This window comes from Suricata suricatta, chromosome 5 (assembly GCF_006229205.1).
Source record: "Suricata suricatta isolate VVHF042 chromosome 5, meerkat_22Aug2017_6uvM2_HiC, whole genome shotgun sequence".
NCBI lineage: Eukaryota > Metazoa > Chordata > Mammalia > Carnivora > Herpestidae > Suricata > Suricata suricatta.
In genome coordinates, this window is record NC_043704.1 from 120,393,631 (window position 1) to 120,415,546 (window position 21,916).

General features: G+C 48.2%; 1 protein-coding gene and 1 long non-coding RNA gene across 3 annotated transcripts in view; one reads left to right on the forward strand and one right to left on the reverse strand.

Annotated features, from left to right (window-relative positions):
- CLSTN2 (calsyntenin 2) overlaps nt 1–21,916 on the reverse strand; it is a 589,043-nt gene that overhangs the window by 96,573 nt on the left and 470,554 nt on the right. The window contains exon 6 of the mRNA XM_029940160.1: nt 4,218–4,403. Coding sequence (XP_029796020.1) covers nt 4,218–4,403 — 186 coding nt within the window. The remainder of the gene's footprint in view (nt 1–4,217; nt 4,404–21,916) is intronic.
- On the forward strand, nt 2,932–4,844 carry LOC115292209. Of its 2 annotated transcripts, none has more exons than XR_003908860.1 (3): nt 2,932–3,455; nt 4,206–4,437; nt 4,576–4,844. It is a non-coding gene; the product is annotated as an uncharacterized LOC115292209 (long non-coding RNA). The 2 variants fall into 2 exon arrangements; XR_003908861.1 differs by having other exon boundaries at nt 2,932–3,435.

Genomic DNA, 21,916 nt, shown 5'->3' on the forward strand with positions numbered 1-21,916 from the left:
GAGAGAGAGAGAGAGAGAGAGAGAGAGAGAGAGGTAATGGGGGAGGGATAGAGAAAGAGGGAGACACAGAATCCGAAGTGGGTTCTATGCTCTGAGTTGTTAGCACAGAGCCTGACGCAGGGCTTAAACTCACAATCCATGAAATCACGACCTGAGCTCAAGTTAGACGCTTAACCGACTGAGCCACCCAGGTGCCTCTTAACCCTTTTTTTTTAAAAAACATGTCTTCCCCAGAAGACTGAATTGTTAAGCGGTCTTATTAACTTCTATATAACCTCAAGAGTTACAGCATTTGGACACTGAACAAATATTTGTTAAACTAATATATGAATGAATAAATGAATGAATGAATGAGTCAGCTATGAAAATCTCCTGGGCTCTCAAATGGGTAAGTTCTGACAACAACTTAATGTCTGGTGATCTGAAGTGGTCTGACAGATCACCACTTGATTTAATAGCATGCTTTCATTCTGTGGCCTTTCCTTCAACAGAGACTGTCCTCAAAGTTCTTGACTCCACAGACAAAACAGCTGACTGACCCAGGTGGCACACAAGCCCTGTGATCCTGAGAAGGAATAGGCCTCGGCCTCCAGGTTAGGAAAGGCATGTGCATCACAGACTGCTTTTCTATTTTCTGTAATATGTACTGACTTCAGGGCATCGCAGTGGGTCTTTCGGGGCTGATGTTAATGTCAAATTTAATTTGGCCAAGAGGTCTTCCTAAGGGCTTCATGGGGCATCTCATACTCAAGGCTGTTCTGTGACACTTCACTTCTGGAAAGTCTGGTATGGAGATGATGGAGCCCTTCATCTTGATCTCTGAATTCAGAGGAAGTGATAAGCAGTTTGTCCGACTTCTTCAAGAAGCCTGGTTTATGTGAAGCATGCTAGTGGGGGACCATCTTAGGTGATGTTCCACAAGCTGAAGGGGACACCCTTGTTTTTACTGCAAGGCAGAATGGAAGTGTCTTGGGCTAGCCCAGAGAGGCTATTTCAAAAGCTGCTCTACCTGTCAGATACTCGCTGACAATAGGCTTTGAGCTAGCTATTGTCAGGTCTCCCATTGACCAAGATTCCATCACAGCTCCTAATGAAGATGGCGTCACAAGTGTCTCCATGGAGACCCCCCTGCCAGAACTCAAAGGCACCCAGAAGTACCCCTAGGACAGCCTCCCTGGTGTACAGCTGCCAGGAGAATATTGACTGAAGGGAAACGTTTGGAACAGCAAAGAGGGGAGAGATTCTAGTGGGAAGAAAACATGAGCAAAGATGTAGGGATGAGAACCAGCTAGGCATGGGGTCAGAGGAGGTGTCTTGGTCAAGAAGAGCTGCAACATGATGAAGAAACCGGCTCTGACAATGGATCAGCAGAGTGGAGGCAGGTCTGCAAGAGCGTCCAGACTCAGGCCAGCATTGGACACCCACATCTGGATGTTCCACAGGGGGACCTCAGAGTCCCCCTAAATCTAGTCTTGTCTGGACTCCTAGTTCTGGGTGGTGGCACCCTTATCCACTTTGAGGCTTATGCTAGAATCATCTTAATTTCTTCCTTCTCACTCTTCATTGATTAGCTTGCTGATTTTGCCCCCTACAGTTGTCTTAAATGCATCCCTACTGCCACTCTCTGGTTCAGAACTCATTATCTCTTGCTTAGACCATGGCAATAACATCCTAATTGGTCTCCCTGTTTCCATCCAAAGCCAATAAAGATTTGGAAGATGAAAAATGCATGACTGCTGAGGCTGAAAGTATCATGGCCGCTCCCTAGTTGGGAGAGTGTGTAAGCAACCTGTCTACCACCCACTGAAAACACATGGAAGTTTGCCCCCAGAACCTACGCTGCCCACAGGAGCAGGAATGATAACCCAGACTCTGTTTTGGACATGATCCAGCCTGCATTTCTCTTGCAGGTGGGAAAGAGCATGGGGTCTGAAGAGCTGCCTTCTCCAAAGCAGACTCTTGCAGCAGATGTGCATCTGGGTTTCACTCATTTGCTTCTGCCTTTTTTTTTTTTTTCCTGAGCTCTACCTCAATGGAATTCAAGATTCAGACTCTTAACAGGAAGGCAGGAGTGGCCCCGCCCATCCTGTTACATGTACAGAGTCCCTACCGGGTGGTGGGCGGCACTACCAGGAAGGTCACCAGAAAGACACAAAGACTTCCCCTGGAGAAAGGGTCGCTCCTGGAACCAGGGAAGCTCACATCTTGGGGGAAACCTGATTTGCTCACTGAATGAATGTGCCTCCTGCAAGGCGAGGCTGGCAGCCCAGAAGGAATAAGCTATGTTAACAACCAGATGCAATTTTGCTCTAAACTTTCTTCCCCGAGAAAATCCTTCTTGCTCTCCCCAGCAACATTCAAAATCAAATCACAAGTGCATGCCCTTGGGTCCATCTGATCTTTAACAACCTGATTCCATCATCTCCTTCTAACCTGGAGGAGTTTAGGAAATGACTGTAACCCACGGTGGCGCAGGGTCGAGTTGACTTATAATCCAAATGCATGGGGAGCGAAATGGCATATTCATTCAGAGTAAGACGTCTGAGATGGCTTCTCTGCACGCAGAGTGCAGGAGAGGGCTGGAGGCGGTTTGCCGAATACTGTGGGCCCTTCCATCAATTTTGCAGTAGCCGTCTGGAATACCGAAGCTGTGGTGCTCTCCCCAGCCCACTGCATCGTTCTGGAGAAGCCGCACTCCCGCAGGCCTTCCTGACAGCCTGGTGACATGATAAATGGGACATGGCCCAAAGAGGGTCCATTTCACATTCACTTCGAAAATTTGCACCGGGTTCTTTGGGCAAGAGCAGGGTGGGTGAAGGTGTGTGTGCATGTGTGTGTGTGTGTGTGTGTGTGTGTGTGTGCGTGCGTGCATAGCAATGTTGAGGGAGGAAAATTGCCCCAGTGACAGTAGTGGAGGGGTCGCCAGGAGTGGACAGCAGGCTACACTGAGTCCGGGAGGCTCCTTTTCCTTTTGTGAAGCTATAGTTACCCCCAAATACAGGTCTAGTCTAAGAGGAAGCTCTTTCCTAGGCTCCCCACAGCCCAGCTGGAGAATCAAATGTGAGTTCCTGAATATTCTTGGTAAGCGCAAGAAAGAAACAAAATATATGTTGCCCACCTCATCCCAAGGCCCAGCTACACATCGATAGCCTGGTTTACCAAGCACGTGGGGCCATTCCCACAGGCTGACTGGAAGGATTTACATTCTAGCTCCCAAGGCCTGGCCTGCCTCCACAGATACTGAGCTAAACACCCTTCATTCAGGGAGAACTACTTCCTAATTCTGCCTGGGACACCTTCTAACTGGGATCTTGAGCAAGCCAGTTTTCCTCTCTGGGCCTCAACTTTCCCATCTTTAGAACTGGATGAATAACAGTCTCCTTGCACTGAAGATGAGAGAATCAAATCAGGGGATGGATGTGAAGAGCCTAGCAGGTGCACAAAGTCACTGCTTGGTAAAGTGGTTTCCTTGTGTAGCACCTCCAGCAGCCTTGCTTCCTTGCTCCCAGCGGCTCCTTTCTGGGAACAGCCCCACAGAGGCAGTGGGTCCTCTCCTTCACACTGGGACACCCTCACTTGGGCCACCTCTGCCCCCAGCCCAGCTCTTCCTCTCTGGCATGGGCAGCCCAGGCTGGCTTTACTGGCATGCCACCTAAGCTGTCAAATAGGCCCCACGCTTGGCATGGGTCCCCAGCTTGCTTTAATGTTTTGCTATTGAAGCCTTAAAATTCTTACTAGTTTTTGAACAAGAGTCTCACATTTTCACTTAGACTGGGCTCTGCAAATTATGTAGCTGGTCCACTGGGGAGGAAACCGACTTCTCCCCAAGTGATAAGGCACTCCCTTCTCATTGTCCCTGATCAGGTGCCTCCTTCAAACCAGTAAATGGAAGGGAGCCTGTATTTCTTCAGGCTCCATGGTAGGTTCTCTTAAGTGCATTGTGTCATTAATTGCCCTTTCCTGATGAAGGGAGGAGGCTTTGTCACATGCCTTGCCCACAGCCACACAGCCGGTAAATGGTGGGATCTGGTCAGGTGTGCCTGGTGCCCAGAGCTGTGCCATCTGACCCTTTAATCATAATAAGCAAACTTAATAATCATCCAGGAGGTATGTACACCAATGTGGTTGGCAGGGACTAATTCTTTCATAATATATGATTTGTATGTATCATTTCTAAGCAATTAAATTTCAAAAAATCCCCACAGGGAAAGACTCACCACATAATTTCTGAAGGGATCTCTCAGAGTAGGTTTCCCGGTCGCAGCCTTTGCCAATGTAATTGGTCTGCAGCTCCGTGGTGATCTGGATGGAGGACACGGCCCCATCGCACGTCTCCAGGTGGATGCTGGGGAAGAGCGGCACACTCCCTGAGCCAGGCTGGTACTCAATCCTCTTGGTCCAGTCTGAATTAACAAGGAACAGATTAAAGTCAATTGGGTATGGCTAGTTCTGCTGGAACACTTGTTTTTGAATCTGTGAATTTGTTCCAATGTGATTGACCTCTTAGGGAATGATATGAGGATACCAGGAATTTCCCATTTGCTTATGCAAACTTTCCTCCCTGAGAAACACTAGGCGAAGGCAGAAAACGGCAGCCAGCTGAGCTGAGCCAGGCGGGAATGCACGAAACACGCACGTGGACACACCTCAAGAACCTCTCAGCGCCGCAGTCCACTGTGTGTTGTGACCACGTCCACCTGCACCGGCAGTTGCAACTTTCCATCCCATCCAGACGGCCCTGTGTCCCCCCCTCACAGTCCAGCCCTGGCGGCCACGCTTCCCTGTCCTCTCTACCAGCAAACACCAGGTCTCTTCAAAGGGAAGTGCCATATTGATTGCAGTACTTGCATATTTCTGAACCCTTTAACATGTGTAAAACTGCGCTAATATTTTTTTCTTTCTGTCCTTTTTATGTGTCACTGGTGACATTTTTGGAGTGTTATGTCTCTCGCTCCATGTTCCCCATTTGTCGGGTGGGGTGAATTTTAGGAATGTGTATGTCTTTGTCACAAAACAAGAGAGCACGGTTCAGGATTACTTGGGGTCATGAGGTGGGGAGCGAGGATTCCTCCCCAAGCATTCAGGACCATGGCCCACTTAAGGAGGGCTGATGGTCTTATGACTTCTTTTCAGTGGAAAAATAATTTGGAGATGATAAAGTGCTGGAGAGAAACAAAACCACAATCAAAATGGCACCGCGCAAAATAGAGCCATCAATGAGAATGAACGCCAAGAGAGAGTGGACACAGGCACTGAGCGGAACAACAACAGCAGCAATTGAAAGTCAGAGCAGGTTCCAGGCAAAGCTCCCAGTGACTGATAACAGTCCCTGCCGACAGCGGTGAGCACGCCGTGCTCCGCGAGAGTGCGCGTCCGCGAGGTCTGGGCCACCCTAAGCCAGAACTGTGGGTAGAATTGAGGAATGTGACATGTGGATACTATTGGTTTATGAATTCCAAATGTTTATCACATAGAACGTTGCTAGAAGGTATCCTTTTGCTGAAGCAGAAATAAAAAGCTATAAAATTGCCTGCTCTCACCTGTGAGAAACTGAGAAAGCCTCAGTGTTCTTCACAAGCTGCCAGTGGGCCACCGGCTACCATCTTGAGCAATTCCAGGGGAGGGGCCAGATGCCTTTGTTCACTGAACAACCATTTATTCAGGGTGTCCACATGCTAGGTTCTGTTTGGAGCATCAAGGATGCAGCTGTGAAAGAGTCAGGAAAGGTCCCTGCTTTGTGGAGCTGGGGTGGGGGGTGGGGAGGTGGGGAGAGGCCAGGGCTGTCCTATCTGAGAAGGTGAGGGTTATAAAAGGAAAATCTGTGACAGGGAGAGACTCTTTAGATGGAGAGAGTTCCTTTTAAAATGAGGTCTGAATGTCAAGGATGAATGTATTTGGGAAGACTGATGGATGTATGTGGGAATACTCAGAGAAGCAGGTTTGAAGCAGATGCCCCAGTGATCTCGGCTTGACTGTCTGGTCAGGAAGTTCTAGGACAGGCTAATGAAGGTCTCTAAGCCGCAGGCACCTCATCAATAAAACAGGACACAATCATTGCATGGACCTCAAGTGCAGACTTGGAGTGAGGACCAAGTGTGCATGGCATGCAGGAAAGGAAGGAGATGTTCAGCCCAAGGGGATCAGTGTCCCCTGCATTCCATTCCAGATACCATGGAATCTGGGTTTAGGTCTGAAGTCACCCTCTCAGGAACTTTCTCAGTGTGCCATGAGCAGAGACTGCACACAGGGGTGTGAGGTTGGTCTTGAGGAACTGACCACAGGAGGATATTTGGATGGGAGTGACTTCATGTGAAAGAGAATGTACCTAATTGCATGCTTTTCCTATAGCCCCAGGAACTGTGTCTGGACTAGCCCATCACCTTCTGGAGGATGAGATCATGGAGCTGCTCTGAGCCATGCTCCAGAGGCTCCAAGTTTAATTAAGATGAGCTGCTGGTGGACAGGAGGTTCTGTCAGGTGCATCTGAAGGTCAAAGAGCTGTAAGAAGCATCCACACCTGACCAGCCTTGTGTCTTAGGTACAATGTTTCATGCCTCTGTGCACTTTGATCATGCTGTTTCTTCTATACAGAGCTCCCTTTCTATCCCCTTCTATCTTGTTAACTCCAGGCCACCTTTCTGAATTTCTCTAGTCTGAGTAGATCCACTCATCTATGCTCCACAGCACCCTCAGTCATTGACGTAGCATTAGACTCCAAGCTTCATAGTTCCTCTGAATGCCCCTCACTCTCTGTGCCCAGTGCCTGGCACAGAGTAGATGCCCACACGATATTGGTAAAACATGTGAATGAATCCTATAGGATTCAGTTGGGTGTTTACCTCCCCCAGCACCTGAGAGTTCCTTTAAAGACAAGGATTGTGATGTTTATTTTTGATCCCTCTACACTGAAGTCACAGTGCAGGGTGGATCTGGGGAGCCTCAGACACCTAACCTTGACTGCTGCCATGGCAGCCTTTCTTGAGCCACAGGCCTATTTGTGCCTTTGTCCAGACTGCCCCTGTTGGCCCCGACCTTCAGTCCTGCAGAACTACCTAGCCCGACAGCAGCCCATAACATGTTGGGTACTCTTTGTTCTCAGCCAGGCAGCTGGTCCACCACTGACGATGGACGGGTCTGCCCCCCAATAACAAGAAATGGCATCAAGAAGGAGGCCCCTTTCCCTCCTTTTCTTTAGAGGTGCAGCTAGAAAGTTGGAGAATGTGGTTTTGGGTAGTGGGCCGTGGTGTGAGCCTCATGGACCAGTTCTTGATGTTCTGCTACTTCTGCTGGTGTAAGCTCCTCCCACATCGCCTCCTTCTGGAAGCCTCTTCATTGGAGAAGCCCAAGACATCCATGGTATTGATTCCCTTTACTCTGTGGGGGCTGCAGGTATCTAGATATTTTGGTGGTTATCTTTGATGAGACATTCCACCTCAAGTCCTTTTTAGATGGTGTGAAATTAAGAAGCAAAGAATGAAGGGAAGGTAAGTGGAGGCACAGGCTGAGTAGGGGTTCATTCCTCTCCCTACCCCCCTGGCAGGGATAAAATTTCCTCTGCAGAAAGAAATCAGGTATGAAAGAGCTGGGAGCATCATGCCTGCAGCAGCTTTGGTGACCTCATGAGGCTTGCTTTTGAGGGTTTACGAGGAGCAGGCAAAATTGCAATCATATAGTGAAGGAAATCGATGAAGCTTTCTGAGCATAGTGTCCTTGAGAGAGTGGGCAGTTCACACAAACAACTTTCATTTTCCAAGAAGGAATTTGGGATGGGGACTGAGAGAGCAAAAGGCAAGTCATCACATTCAGCCTCTGTCATATGAAATGTCTATTCATCCTCATTTCCTGGATGGTTAAGACTATGATGTGTGCCTGAGCTCCAAATTCAGTGTGCCTGAGCTCAAACCCCACCCCTAGTCCTTCCCGCAAAACATTTACCCTCTCTGAGCCTCAGTTTCCTCTTACGTAAAAGTGGTGCCTACTACCCAGGATTTGGGAGGGATCAAATACAGACTAATTTTAGCACCAAACACAAGGGTTTTGTTCAATAGATATATTATTGCTAAATTAGCACTTACTCAATACTACTTATAGAAGGAAATAGAAGGACATGCAATAGAAGCACCTACAAGGTGCTAAGCACTTCTATATCTATTCTTTTGTTTGATTCTCCCAGCAACCCAATGATTATTATCTTAGTTTTGCAGAAGAGAAAGCCATGGTTGACAGCTGGTGTGACTTGCCCAAGGCCATGCAGCTCTTTTGCAATAGCTCTGCCACGATTCTGAGGATTTGCCAGGATGGAGAACAAGTGTAATTTTTATAGATTCATTTTTGAATGTTCATTTTATACTGATACACACACACACACACACACACACACACTGATATAGATATATCTATCTGTATCTATGCATAGTGATGTATATTATATATATAAAGTGATAATCTCCAATGTTGGCAAAGAATCAAGGAGTGTTGTCAGTTTCATCATTGCTTGACCTTGAGGGCAGCTTGTGGGGGCAGAGAAATTACTTTGACTCTGAGGACTGAAGAGGATTGCACTTGAATCTTATCCTCCCCAAATGTGGGTCATGTGGCCTCTGAAAGCTGAGCGACTCATTCCTGAGCCTCCACGGCCTCACCTGCAGATTCCAGTTAGTTACACCTCCTCATGGGCTTATGAGCAGTTAAGGCTAAGGGCCCAACACAGTTGAAGCCCTTAGCCTTAAATTGTGAGTTGAAGACTCACAATAGAAATGTGTCACTCCCTGGTTTACAAACTTCCCAAACTTTTCTGAGCTGTCCTGCTTGGAAACAAAATATTTCCAGTTTGTAAAGGACCCGGAGACTAGTTTATGAATTTTGGTTCAAGTTGTTTTGTAAGTGAAGAAAAAGGAAGCAGACTACCTCTTGTTTTGAGAAATCAGGCTCAATTACCTCATAAGTGTTTCTGGAAAAGCTAACAGTACAATACCTTTAGGAATTAAACTCCTTTCTCATGGATTAAGGATTTAGAAACATAATGATTTTGTTATAACTCCTGCTAAATTTGGGGAATACATGTTTCTTATCAGGAGAATATTAACCACTGGTAACTCTCATATTAGATGCCTAGAGGTGGAAAAAAGCTAATCTGAGACTTATGAATAGAACAGGCATTGGGGATTCTTGTAATCCAAGACATTCAGAATTGTTCCACTTCTGTACTCAGAAGTGACACTGAAGGATGAAAAGGAAAGACACAGGTGTGTCAAAACACTCTTCCTTCCTTAACTGTGTGTGTTCACTAGCCTGCAGCTATTCCTGGTCTCAGCTGAAGAAGCATGAGGTTTTCTAGGAAATTGCTGGATTCATGCAAGGTGATGCTAGATGTGAGGGTGCTGGAGAGTGGGAGGGCACGAAGGGTGCCCCCTGCACAGGATTGTTCAGGTAGCTGACATTCTAACTGATCCCTTGCAGGCATCAGCCATCTGGAGTCTTTGAAGACTTACTCCAAGAGATGGGTGACTTTAACTTGGGCACCAAGGACTTCCTTTCCTACTGGGAGAAGCTAGGGAGGTACTTTGGCTCAGTACCAAGCACCTTTATCTCCATGACCATCCAGTGCATCTGAATTGGGGGTGGGTTAGGAAGTAGTGTGGGGCTGGCGAGGTAAGCAGAGGTCAGACGATGAAGGCAAGAGGTTTGGGTTTTACCTTAAAGCTAGTGAAGACCCTTAAATGGGTGTTTAGTGAAGACATAAAGTATCCAGATTCTGCTTTGAAAAGGTCATTTGGCAGCTGGATTAGGTCTGGTGTTCATTTTCAGAACTCCTGATTGCCACCTCTTAATCAATCCTTGCAGAGGGTCACCTCTGACAGGGTCACACAATGAGGAATTAACTTCAATTCAGTTAGCTTCAATTTAGTTAAATTCAAGATTGTTAACCCTGCAGCTGGACAGACTCAGGTTTGAACCCTGGCTCTGCTGCTTCTTCAAGCAAGGCTGTGTAGCCTTGAATAAATCACTGAACCTCTCTGAGTCTCATTTTGCATCTGTAGAATGAAGATAACCCCCTGGAAAGTTGCTTTGAGAATTGGAGAAAAGGTATGAAAAGCACCAGGCACAGAGAGCTACTGTTATTACTACTACTATCGTTCCTGTATCATTTTTATCATTTTTCAGATGCCAGGTCTTTACTGAGCACCTACTATGTGCGAGGCAGAGCCCTAGACATGGGAGGCTGAAAAGTAGGACTCACAGCCCTTAACTGGATGGAGCTCACAGTGAAGGCAGCAGCCACAGACAGCAGCAAGATTCTAGGCGGACAGAGGAACAAAGAAGAGGTCCCAGGGAACAGAGAAGAAGTAAATTAGGCTGAGTAGGGCGATCAATGGGACCTCCCTGGAGGAAGTGACCTGGGAATTTAATATAGGTTTTATTTATTTAAGTATGGTGAGCCAACAGATCAGGATGTTCCCATTGAACAGATAGTTTGTTACACTCACAGATCCCAAGGAGTGGGCTATACCATGTCACTGGGGACATGGGGAGAAATAATGCAGTCAGTCAGGAGGCAGAGGAGAGGGAAAACTGGGCAAGAGTCTTTATTGTGGCTTCCAAGGTAAGGAACAGGCAAAGCATGGTAACCAGGTTTAGGATTGTCAAAAATGCTAGTTTGTGTAATTTCAGCAGCCTCTGGTGTACAGGGGCTGTCCCTTGTCTGGTACTGGCCCTGGGGTGGTCAGGGCAGTTGGTTGGTGGCACAGGGTATGAGACCCCAATAAAGAGAGTGATTGGGGGGTGTGGGTTCTGGATTGGTTGGTGTGAGTTTGAAAAGCAAAAGGGTAAGTAGTTTCCTATCTCCAGAAACTGGCTAGCCCTGAGGGGGAGTCGCTCCAGGGTCAGCAGGGCCTCAGTTGTCGAAACATCAGAATATAGACAATAAAGGCATGGTGGATACAGAGCTGCAGAAAGAGGGGACGTCAGGAGGCAGAATAGAATCCCAAGGTATTTCCACTATGACCTCTGGGCTTCTTAAGGCCACGGGGAGCTATTTAGAGGGGACATGATGTGAACAGTCTCCCCACCCCACTCTACAGCTCAGCAGCCTAGCATGACTCAGAAGTGTCAGACCTTTGGGGCCAGGGGTGTCCTCCGGGGGGGTGGTGCCACATAGGGCAGAACGTTGGGGCCAGACTGAGCGCTGAGCTGGGCAGGGATCTTCCGTAGTGGAGGTAATAAGGATTCTTCCAAGGCCTTTGTAAAATGGTAACCAAAGCTGACTTCTGAGACTCACCTTCTCGCCCTCCTCCCCACACGGCTGCGGGGGGCGAGCGCCTCAGCGCCCAGGACCGACTCCGGGCGGGGCTGCGATGACAACGAGCGGTAGACCCTCCTCGCTGTGCCAGCCATTGCATGTTGGGCAAGATACTCTCTGCGCTTCGGTTTCCTCAGATAAAATGGGGGGAAATTCCAACTGCATCTCATGGGGCTGTTGTGACAATTAAGTGAGACAATCCATGTGGGAGACCCAGGAATTGGGCCAGGCCTATCTGAATCCAACACCAAACCCCAGAAAGCATTCCTTGCTTTTCTGAATTCTTTTTCTTTTTACATTTTCTCAACTGCTGCTATAGGTTTGTAACTGTCGGACATTCAGCCGGAAGGGGACAGGAGGGAGTGAGGAATCAGTGAGGCTGATAACCAGTCCTGGCTCTGAGGCTAGCTTTGGGCTGAGAAGGGCCTTGTGCTTGCTTTATTTTTTAGTTTATTTATTTATTTAGAGACAGAAACGGAGAGACAGCAGGGGAGGGGCAGAGAGAGATGGGGGGAGAGAGAATCCCAAGCAGGCTCTGCCCTGTCAGCCTGAAGCCCAATGTGGGGCTCAAACTCATGAACTGTGAGATCACGATCTGAGTTGAAACCAAGAATTAGATGCTTAACCAACTGCACCACCCAGGCGCTCCACCTTGTACTTGCTTAATGCTCTGCTATCCGTCTTTATATTCTAAGTAATTTTTAAAACAAGGGGCCTTCCATTTTCGTTTTGATCTGGGACCCACAAATTAGGTAACCGGTCCTGCCTTTCAGCTGAGTAACCTTGAGCATGTTCTTTAACCTTTCAGAGCCTCAGTTTCTTCATCTGCAGAATGGGGATCATTATTACCTACCCCCGAAGGAGGAATCTAGGCCTTGGGGTCAAACCCAGGTGTGAAACCTGGCTCTCCCACTTGATACCATATACGGCGGGCCAGCCATCTCCCTCTCTGCCTGAGCAGACAGACGCTGGGGACACCCAGGCAGACGCTGGGGACACCTGGGCAGACGCTGGGGACACCCAGGCAGACGCTGGGGACACTCAGGCAGACGCTGGGGACACCCGGGCAGACGCTGGGGACACCCGGGCAGACGCTGGGGACACCCAGGCAGACGCCGGTTATGCTCTCACCTATTGCAGAGCTCTCGGCAGGGTTTATGTCAGATAATAAATGCAAACCACTTAGCCCTGTGCCCGGCATATAATAGGCCCCTACACAGTTTAACAGGCATCAAATTATGTGGCTTTCTCTTCTCCAATTAAAAACAATTACACACAGGCACAATTTAAAAAGAAACAAAAACACAAACTCTCTGAACTCAATTACAAATACAAGGAATGCTCTCTCTTCCTTTATGACTGACCCCTTTCCATTTACTATATTTTACTTTCACAAAGTCAGAGCATCTTATTACCTTTTAATTCTTACTAAAAAGAGATATCTTAATTAACTATAAAAGAGAACAAGGGAGGGGAAAATACCCCCGTGCCCATCCATACTCTGGGCTAAGCCTCAAGGCTTTCCCTCTGCCTGGATGTTCGATTCTTGCCCTTCATGTGGTTGGTCCTCCTCCACTTCTAGGCCTCAAAGCACCCGTGACTTTGTAAAAGAGGCCTTCTCCACCTCACGTTGATGACCAGAACCCCACTTCCACATAATCCCTGCTTATCATCCCCTCTGGAGAATTATTTACTTATTTGTTTCTGGCCCATTCCTGCTCTGGAGCGTAACCATAACGTCACTGTGCAGTGCCTGCCTGTAGCAGGTGCTCAGTAGTGAGTGATTAGGTGGATGGAAACCAGCACGTGTGCACACACACACCAGTTTGACCTGTCAGAGGAAGGGGATCATCTGGATTCACGGAACTTTCGTTGCTGTCCACAGGGGACTGAACACCTTGCCTGTCTATCACCCACCCAGCCCCCCACCAGCTGCCAAATGACAGACTGCCAGGCATTACAATGGGAAAAATTCAAGACGTGGCTGCTGCGTGTATGAGTGTGTCCATGTGTGTGTCTGTGGGCAAGGGTATCTGATGATGAAACTGCATTTGCACACGGCGCCAGTCCTGGAAAATGGCACGTATTTGCAACCCTTTTAGTACCTCCCTCACCCCTGACACATCGCAACAAATGCCAAATGAAACAGAAATCTGTCCTCAAATTCTGTCCTGCCCACGAAGTTCTCTCTGATTTCCTGATGACAGAGGGGCTTTACTTTTGTCTCAAATTCACACGGTGACTCGTTGTCCTAAGAAAACCCTCACATCTCCACCAGAGCGATGTGAGTCATGTACATCAGCAGACGCTTGCAGGCCTGATTCTGGGAGCTCATGGCAAACGGCGGACAGCTTTCTGCCCAACAGAAAGCTGTAGCCAGAAGCTTCTATCATACCCTCTTCCCAGCTTGTCACTGTCAACTAGGAGAAACCAGGCCATTAGGCAAGGACCGTGGAAGGAAGCTTGCTGAGCAGACTAAGTTGGAAAGATGATCCAAACCATTTCAGATTTTATGGAGGCTGATGGCAAGGACACGTTGCCAGAACAATGCTACGTGGTCTGCAGACTGGTATGGCCCCTGAACATCTTGTTACGTCGATGATGAGATCAGTAGAGAAACTGACAGTAAGCATTTAGAAACTTCTATACTAATTCGGCAGCCTAAGTTTCTGTTTGTGGAATCTAATAAAAATAAAAATTTGGATTTATATTTTGAACATCTTTGCTGTTTATTTCCCCAGAAATATGATTCTATTATATATTTTTTTTTCATTTTTTAAATATTTTTATTTATTTTTGAGAGAGAGAGAGAGAGTGTGAGCAGGGGAAGGTCAGAGAGAGAGAGGGAGACGCAGAATTTGAAGACAGGCTCTAGGCTCTGAGCTGTCAGCACAGAGCCTGATGCAGGGCCCAAACCCACGAACCGTGAGATCATGACCTGAGCCAAAGTCAGATGCTCAACCAACTGAGCCACCCAGGCGCCCCTATTCGATTTTTATAAGATTCTGGTCCATGACTGATGGGAGGTGGGGGGAACCTGGTCCTTCCCCACAGATGATTTGAGAAGCATGGCTCTACATAATACCCTATCATAACAATTTCCTAAAACTTACTTCCAAAGGCTTCATATCTAGAAAGCAGTGCATTGTAACATTTTACCCTTCACATGCAAAGGGTCATTAAAGTTTCTTGCTTCTGAATTTCAGATGGCTACCAAGATCAAAATCTCTCCACTCTAGTTTAAGGCCATCATGTCTTCTCGCCCAGGCCAATCACCATGACAATTTCCTATTTCACTCTTTGTCTTTCTGATCTACACTGGTCACCATTGCCCAACTGCAATACATCCAGTTCCTCTTCCAGGAAGTCCTCCAAGATTGCCCTGCCTGGACCATGTTCCTCTCCTCCCCAATACACAGATTTTGCAACGTACATCATCTATGTGGGACTCACACCATGTTCCCCAAATTATCATCTGTAGACAGGTGCAGGGTCGGGGCTGGCTTCAGGAGAATCACCAGAAACAACTTGCAAAGACACTAATTCCTGGGCCCCACCTTAGGAGATTCTAGTGGAAGGTTTTGAGGGCGCAGGCCTGGAATCTGTCATGTTAACCATCCCCTGAACTAATGAAGCCAGACAGACTTGGAAGCCACTAGCCCAAACAATGTGAGCTATGAACTCCTGTTCCTTCTCCCACTGCATTCATGGGCCCAACAGCCAGTGAGGGTCTGAGAAAGGATTTCTGCCCCCCATGCAGGAAGCCAAAGGGAGGCCTGCTCACTGCCTAGAACCTGACCCAGAAGGGTAGGACTTCATACCAAATGAGTTCAGCCAAGCTGTCTTTTATTTCTCTGCCTTCTGCAGGGCAAAGCACAGGTTCTAGTCCCAGAAGACCCACAAATGCGGGACCCAGGGCTCTCAGTGGGGAGAGGGCCACTTCTGCTTGTGTGCATTAGATGACTGCTCCTGACCACGCCCTCCTCCCATTGATTTGGGGCTTAGCCATGTGACCGGCCTTGCCTGGGAGAATAAACTGTTCATTTATTTCTGTAATTGTTTTTTGTTTGCAACTCTCTATTTCCTCCCCGCAGCCCCCATCCGAGGTTCCACAACAGCAGGGTCTGTGTCTATTTAGTTTTAAAATCTCCAGAGCCTGGGACACTTCCTGGATCACTGTAGCTTCTCACTGAATATTTGGGAAATGAACTGGCAAGGATATTTCGTGAAAGGCGCCTGCCTTTCTGGGGCTTAGGGAATTCCCTTGGCCCTACTACTGCTCTGGTCAGACTTTCTTCCTGCTGCATTCCTTGTGGATTCTCCTCTTTGCTCCTGCCTCTCTGAACTGAACAGGCTTGGATCCACTCTGTGCATGCAGCTTCTCCAGGGCCCCTGGGTCTGCACACCGCCTTTGGGCTCTCCTCTGCTCCCATGGCTGGTGCAAGGCCCTGGACACTGTGCCCCAAAGCAGGTAGCCCCTGGCGAGCCACGTGCTGTGAGGGGACCCGTTCTATTCTGTGTGGCTCTGATGCCAGTGCGAGTGCCTCCGTTCCCCAACAAGACCCTGAGCTTGCTACTAAGCTGTGCACCCCGCCTCGCCCTGGCTCCAGGCTCCCTGGGGGTTGTTGGGGGAGCAACCGCTGCTGCCAGGGAAGTGAACCCTGTGGTGTTCATCAGCTAGGACTCTCACCTGAAGCTGTTACTTTCTCCCCAACCCCTTCGTCTCCAAAGATTCTCAGCTCACATGCTTCTCAACCTCCAAACAGAAACACGGCAGACAGAATTGATGCTGGGAAGGTGTAGAAACCAGGCAATTTAAGAGCAGCTTTTCTGAAGGATAATTCTCCCAAGGGGGAAATCATTAACTCAACCAACCAGGGTACTTTCTCTTGGATTTATAGAAACTCTTCTCTCTTACGTCCAATAAACATGAGCATTTTCCAGGCAATTTTCTTATCTTGGGACAAATGTATTATTGGTGCAAGATGGAGTAGCTATTCTTCAAGAATCTTTACTTTTATGGCTTTGAAAAACATCTGCAATGCAAGATTATAGTTTTGTTCATGCACACATTTTCAGTCCTTTTGTAGCGACGTCCTCTGTAAACGTTTCCTGCTCTGGTGACATAGATCTCTTTAATCTACAGATCAGTTGTACATGGTCGCAAACGTTTTTATTTTTTAAATAAAAGGATGGTGACTCTAAGTGGTATTACAGTCCTGCAGGACTTTTCATTTCCCTGAATGGCATTCTAAAATTGGAACCAAATTATCGTCTCTTCAGAAAATACAGTACACATCTGCAGAGTCGGTCACACACACCGGAAGCCAGGAAGTGCGTGTGCGTAAAGGTGGGGAGGGCCACCACCTCCTGGAACACTGCAGCTTCTTATTGAATGTTTGGGAAGTGAACTGGCAATGGGGCCATGCAGACCATCACAGATGCCTGGACTGGTGCTTGGGCCAGGTGACATACTCTTGAGAAAGTGATTCAAAATGCAAAGGCTTTTGCGCAGAGATATTCACTGGTGCACAGAAGAGGAAAATGGAGCCAAGCTAAAGTCAATCACGTTGCCTTATCTAAGGGCAAGGCGACAGACAAGCGTGTCTGACCTGTGAAGGAATATTACGCAGCTGCAGAGAAGGTGGTGAGGCTTTAGAACATGCAACAGTACACAAGGCATAAAGTAAGAGCAACTTTTAAGCGCCAAGATACTCCTCCCTGCCTCTTTCATTACTGCCTCTTTCCCTACAGCCTCAGTGCGCCCGGCAAACTGTATGGACTCCCCAGATCTCAGCCTCCTGACACCTTCCCTGGGAAGCCTTTCTAAAGGGTTGGGCACCCCTGCTCTCTGCTTTCATAGCCCCTGGGTCCCCTGGCCGCTGCTCTGACTTGCGTGTATGGGAATGATGTCTTCTTATCTGTTCACCTGCTTGCCCTCACCCCACTGTTCCAGCTCGTGGTCCCTAGGGGCTCACCATCCACCTGGCACAGGGCTGACAGTGAGTGGAAGTTTTGAGAGCTTCTCTGTTGTGCAAGGACCATGGCCGGCCCTCTGCATGGTTAGAGAGGGTCAACGCTCCCAAACCCTCTAATGGCATTTGAAGGACCATGAAAGGCTCAACAATGTGACTCCAGGGCCCCCTGGAAGACAAGGGCTGACTTATAACTACATGTTGTCACTCTATCTACCAAGTACCATGTGAAGTGGATGAGGGGAGAAGGGGACACTATTCTGCCCACTTTAGAGGTGAGGACAAGTGTGGCAAGGAGAGGTAGGCAGCTTGCCATGGCTCACATTTACCACTAGAACCCAAGTGTCAAGATGGCATGCGGGTGATGATCCTGGTGCCCAGGCTGGCTGGTCTGTCCTCCCACTGAGAGAGATGCAGGGAGCTGGAAGGAAACCACCATTCAGTGTCCCTGTGCTGGGTTTCTTACATGTGTTATCAGTCTGGGTGGCATCCACGTGAGGAAGGCAGTCATAGGAGGGGCATTTCATTGATGAGATAACTGAGGCTAAGGTGTCAAAACACCTGCCCAAGGTCACACAGTCAGAGAATGACGTCAAAGGCTGGCCTGACTCCTGAACCCACCATAGTAGGTTCTCTTTCTTCTCTTCCTTCCTCCTCCTCTCACTGGTACCGTGGAGCCATTCCTGTGTGCTGGGCACAGGTCTACCTCGTGACACTCCTGAGACAGGTATGATAGCCTCATTTTGCAGAGGCCACATCTGAAGGTTCAGGGAGATTACATGGCTCTCCTACTGGCACTGAGCCGAGGGCACGGCAGAACCTGGATTTGAACTCTCTCTTGCCAGCTTTGGAGCCATCCCTCTGAAGCCCTGCTCTCTGCTGACTCCCTGCAGGGAGAAATTCTAGCAGGCTGCAGATATGTAAAAGAACTATCAGTGAAAGAGGCGGACTGTGGTTTCAGGGCAGACCCATGTTTACAAAGACACGGGGTAGAGCATGGGTTCTGAGTCAGAAAACTTAGCACCATCCACTGGTCCTTCTCTCAGCATCTGTGTGTCCTTGGGTGAGCCCCATATCCTTTGTGGTCCAGTCCTTAGGAATCATCTAAGAAGGCTGAGAGGTGGCCTTGCTACTCTGGATGAAGGCAGGTCCCAGAGGTGGGCTCACGTGTGGTAGGAGTGATACCTCCCACACGCCATTCCACAAGCCACAGTCCTCGCTCAAGGCTGCCCTGATGTCCAGTCACACTTTCCCCTCACAACATGAGGGAAGGATTCTAACTACAACACTTTCCTCAAAATAGCCTTCAATGGTCTCAAAAGGTGGCCAGCACTCTCCTTTGCTTTGAGACACATTGTCGATGATGAGACAGGAGCTTGGTGTCTGCAGACAGATGGGACTGGGATTGATGTGGGTCCTGGATGTCACCAGCTGTGTGACAAGCGTCTTAACCTTAGTGTTCTCACCTTCCAAAAGGGAAGATAACAGCTTTCAGTGTAGGCTGAGGAGCAGATGAGACAGTACATGCATCTCCGTTAGATAGGGTTTGGCAACGATTAAATGCTTACTCGCTGGTGACTGTTACTCTGATTGAGCTCTGTTTGGGACTAGTGTGGTCCGCCTGCAGCCCCCTCTCCCCCAGGGCTGAGATGATTGGACCCAGAAACCTCCAGAGCCCTTTCGCATGTTCACATGGAGGCACAGGGGACCGGGTGGAAACAGGCTCGAGCAGGAGCGTCTCCAGCAGGTCTTTAAGCACATTAAGACGCCACTGAGTAGGTAAATCAGCATCGTGTACAGAAGCCATTTGTTGCCCCGTAATGATCGGCTGTGTCAGTGATGTCAAAACAGGTCCTTATTCATGGAGGAATGCCCCTAGAGGCCCTCGAGCGAGGAGCTCAGATGCTCGCTGGGCAGATCTGAGCAGACCCAGGCGCAGACCCCAGCCCTGGGGTCACTGCCAGAGTCAGTGGGATTGGGCAGCTATGATGGCCTTTCCCATTATTTGGGAAGAAAATGCTCCATTGTAACTTAAAAAAATCAGGATAAAGGGAACCAAAAAGCGCTGCTGTTCATTGAGCCCTCGTGTGTGTGTGGCTAAGAGCACGGCATTCCACAGGCAGACTTGCTTCTGGCCCTCAGGAGAAGGCATTATTGTCTGTTTCTATGCGGGCAGGCTGAACCAGGCAGGAGCAACTTTCCTGAGGATGCGGCTGGGTTAGAGCTGAGGAGGGACTGAGGCCTGCGTAGCCAGCCCCCCAGGCTGGGCTGTTCCCACACACCCCACCCCACCCCACCCCACTGTCTCCCTTTGGTCTAACTAAAGCTCTAAAATCAAGAGCGCAATGCTCAAGACACATAGCCTTGCCCACCTGTATGAATTTCCGTGTGTGTATGCACGCATGCACATGTATTCATTTATATGATGGTACCTATTTTGTAAATTTTAGTCATAACATAATTTGCATGGTAATCTAAATTTTATAAAGCACTTCCAAACAGAGGACCTCTTTTGGCCTCCTTACAATCCTGCAAGATGATGAGGCCAACGGTTATGATTCTCAATTAACAGCTGAGGAAACCCAGGCTCAGCCAGGGAAGTGGCTTCAGCAAAGGCCATGGCCAATCATGACAGGGCTAAGGGTTGGCCTGAGCCCTTTTCACTCCTGCAAGGCTCCATCATCACTAGTTTATACCTGACTCCCACACCCCCAGACCCCATTGCCTTCCCCGGCCTTGGAGAGGGTTCAGAGAATGGATATCAAAGGAATAAGGGGAAAGGGGTGACTGTGGAGAACAGGGCCACAGGTATAGCAGAGAGTATGAAAGGGGAAAGTCAAGGGGAGAGGCAAAGCCTGAGGGTACAGAACACCTACAGAAGGAAGGAGCAGGGCCGCTGGGGACAGACCTCAAATAGAGCCAGGTACTGGTGAACGGAAGGGGGAAGGGGAGGAATTTTCACATGTTCGGTTCTCTGACAGGGGAAGGCAGCCTTCCTACTCTGGTGTGAGTTGCTGCGCTTGGGTCCGCCATCTTTGGGTTTGAAGTTTAACTTATGTCTCAGGCTCACGTTGTGTTTCTCTGGCCCATCACTAGAAGCAACTTCAGATTCAGGCAAAAAAGCATCTCAGAGATGGACAGTCTGCAAGTGTGGGTTTATTTTCACATCAGCTGTCATTTAAGGCAATAGTGCACCAGACTAGCCTCAATCGAGGAAGGGTGCGTTGGGCAGGGCAGGGAGAGGAGACAATGAATGTCAGGGCACCCCTTAGGTGCCACAGATACATCGCTTCATTGAACGGTAGCTACCCTTTCAAGCTAAGTCTCTTCACCTTTCTGTAGAAAAGGTGATGGAGGGTGAAATATGTTGTCTGAGGGCACTCAGGTTGCTTCTCTTCTGAATAAGCTCCTGAGATGCCCTTTTATTTATTTATTTTTATAAGTTTATTATCAAATTGGTTTCCATATAACACCCAGTGGTTCTCCCCACAAGTGCCCCCCATTGAGATGCCCTTTTAGAGCCAGTTACACGTCCCTTCAGAAATTCCCAACCTCCTTGTTCTAGCCTTCTTCTCCTGATGCTTCACTATTCTCTGGGATAGGCTGATCCAGCTTTGAATTCTATCTCTGCCATTTATCAGCTGTGAGATACTGAGCAAGCCACTCAAACTCTCTTACCCTAAGTTTTCCTTATCTGTAAAATGGGCTAGAACTGCTTATCTCACAGGGCTGTTCCTGTCCTCTGTGCAGCAATACAGAGGACTTTTTGGACTTTCATATTCCTTTGCTTCTGTCTGAATTTGTGCATTTGGTATTCTATTCCTTCTAGGCTGTCCGAGGTACTCCAATAAATTACTTCTCACTAAGGTGTCAATGGGTGATAATAGCACCATGTAGGTATCAGCAAGTCTTCTCTGTAAAGGACCAGAAAGTAAATATTTAGGCTTGGAGGACCATCTGGTCTCTGTTGAGACTGCTCAGCTCTGCTGTTATAGTGCAAGAGCAGCCATGAGATGATATGTAAATGGCTGAGTGTGGCAGTATGCCAATAAAACTTTATTTATAGGCACTAAAAGTTGAATTTCATGTGATTTTCATGTGGCCCAAAGTATTATTCGTCTTTTGATTTCTTCCAACCATTTAAGATGCATAAACCATTTTCTGGCTCACCGTAGTGCAAGAATAGGAGGTTAACTAGATTTGGCTTGTGGGCTATACTTTGCTCACCACTGGGTTCAAAGCGATTCTTACAAGAGGCATTTACATTTTAAGGGGGGAGTTATCCTTTAGAACAAAAAAGTTGGTACCCTAATGGTGGAATATTGGACACACTGGAACTGAGGGCAAGGAGGCGACCTTTCTTCTGTCATTCTGGCAATGCTCTCAGCCTGCATTAAGGGTGGCACATCCTGCAAGCTTCAGATACACACAGCTTCACCTTCTGAGCCTTGCCTGTCTCTAAGCAAATGTGAGTATCTTCTGGGCTTATCACCCTATGACTTGAAATAATGCCTTTCATGTAGTAAAATCTAAGCCAGCTCTTCTGTGCACTTGATCAATAACTGATCTGATTTTGGAAGGGGCAGGGTGAAGCCAGCTGACCCCTGGGACCTGAGGTTTTTTTCTCCTTGGCAGGGTGGTG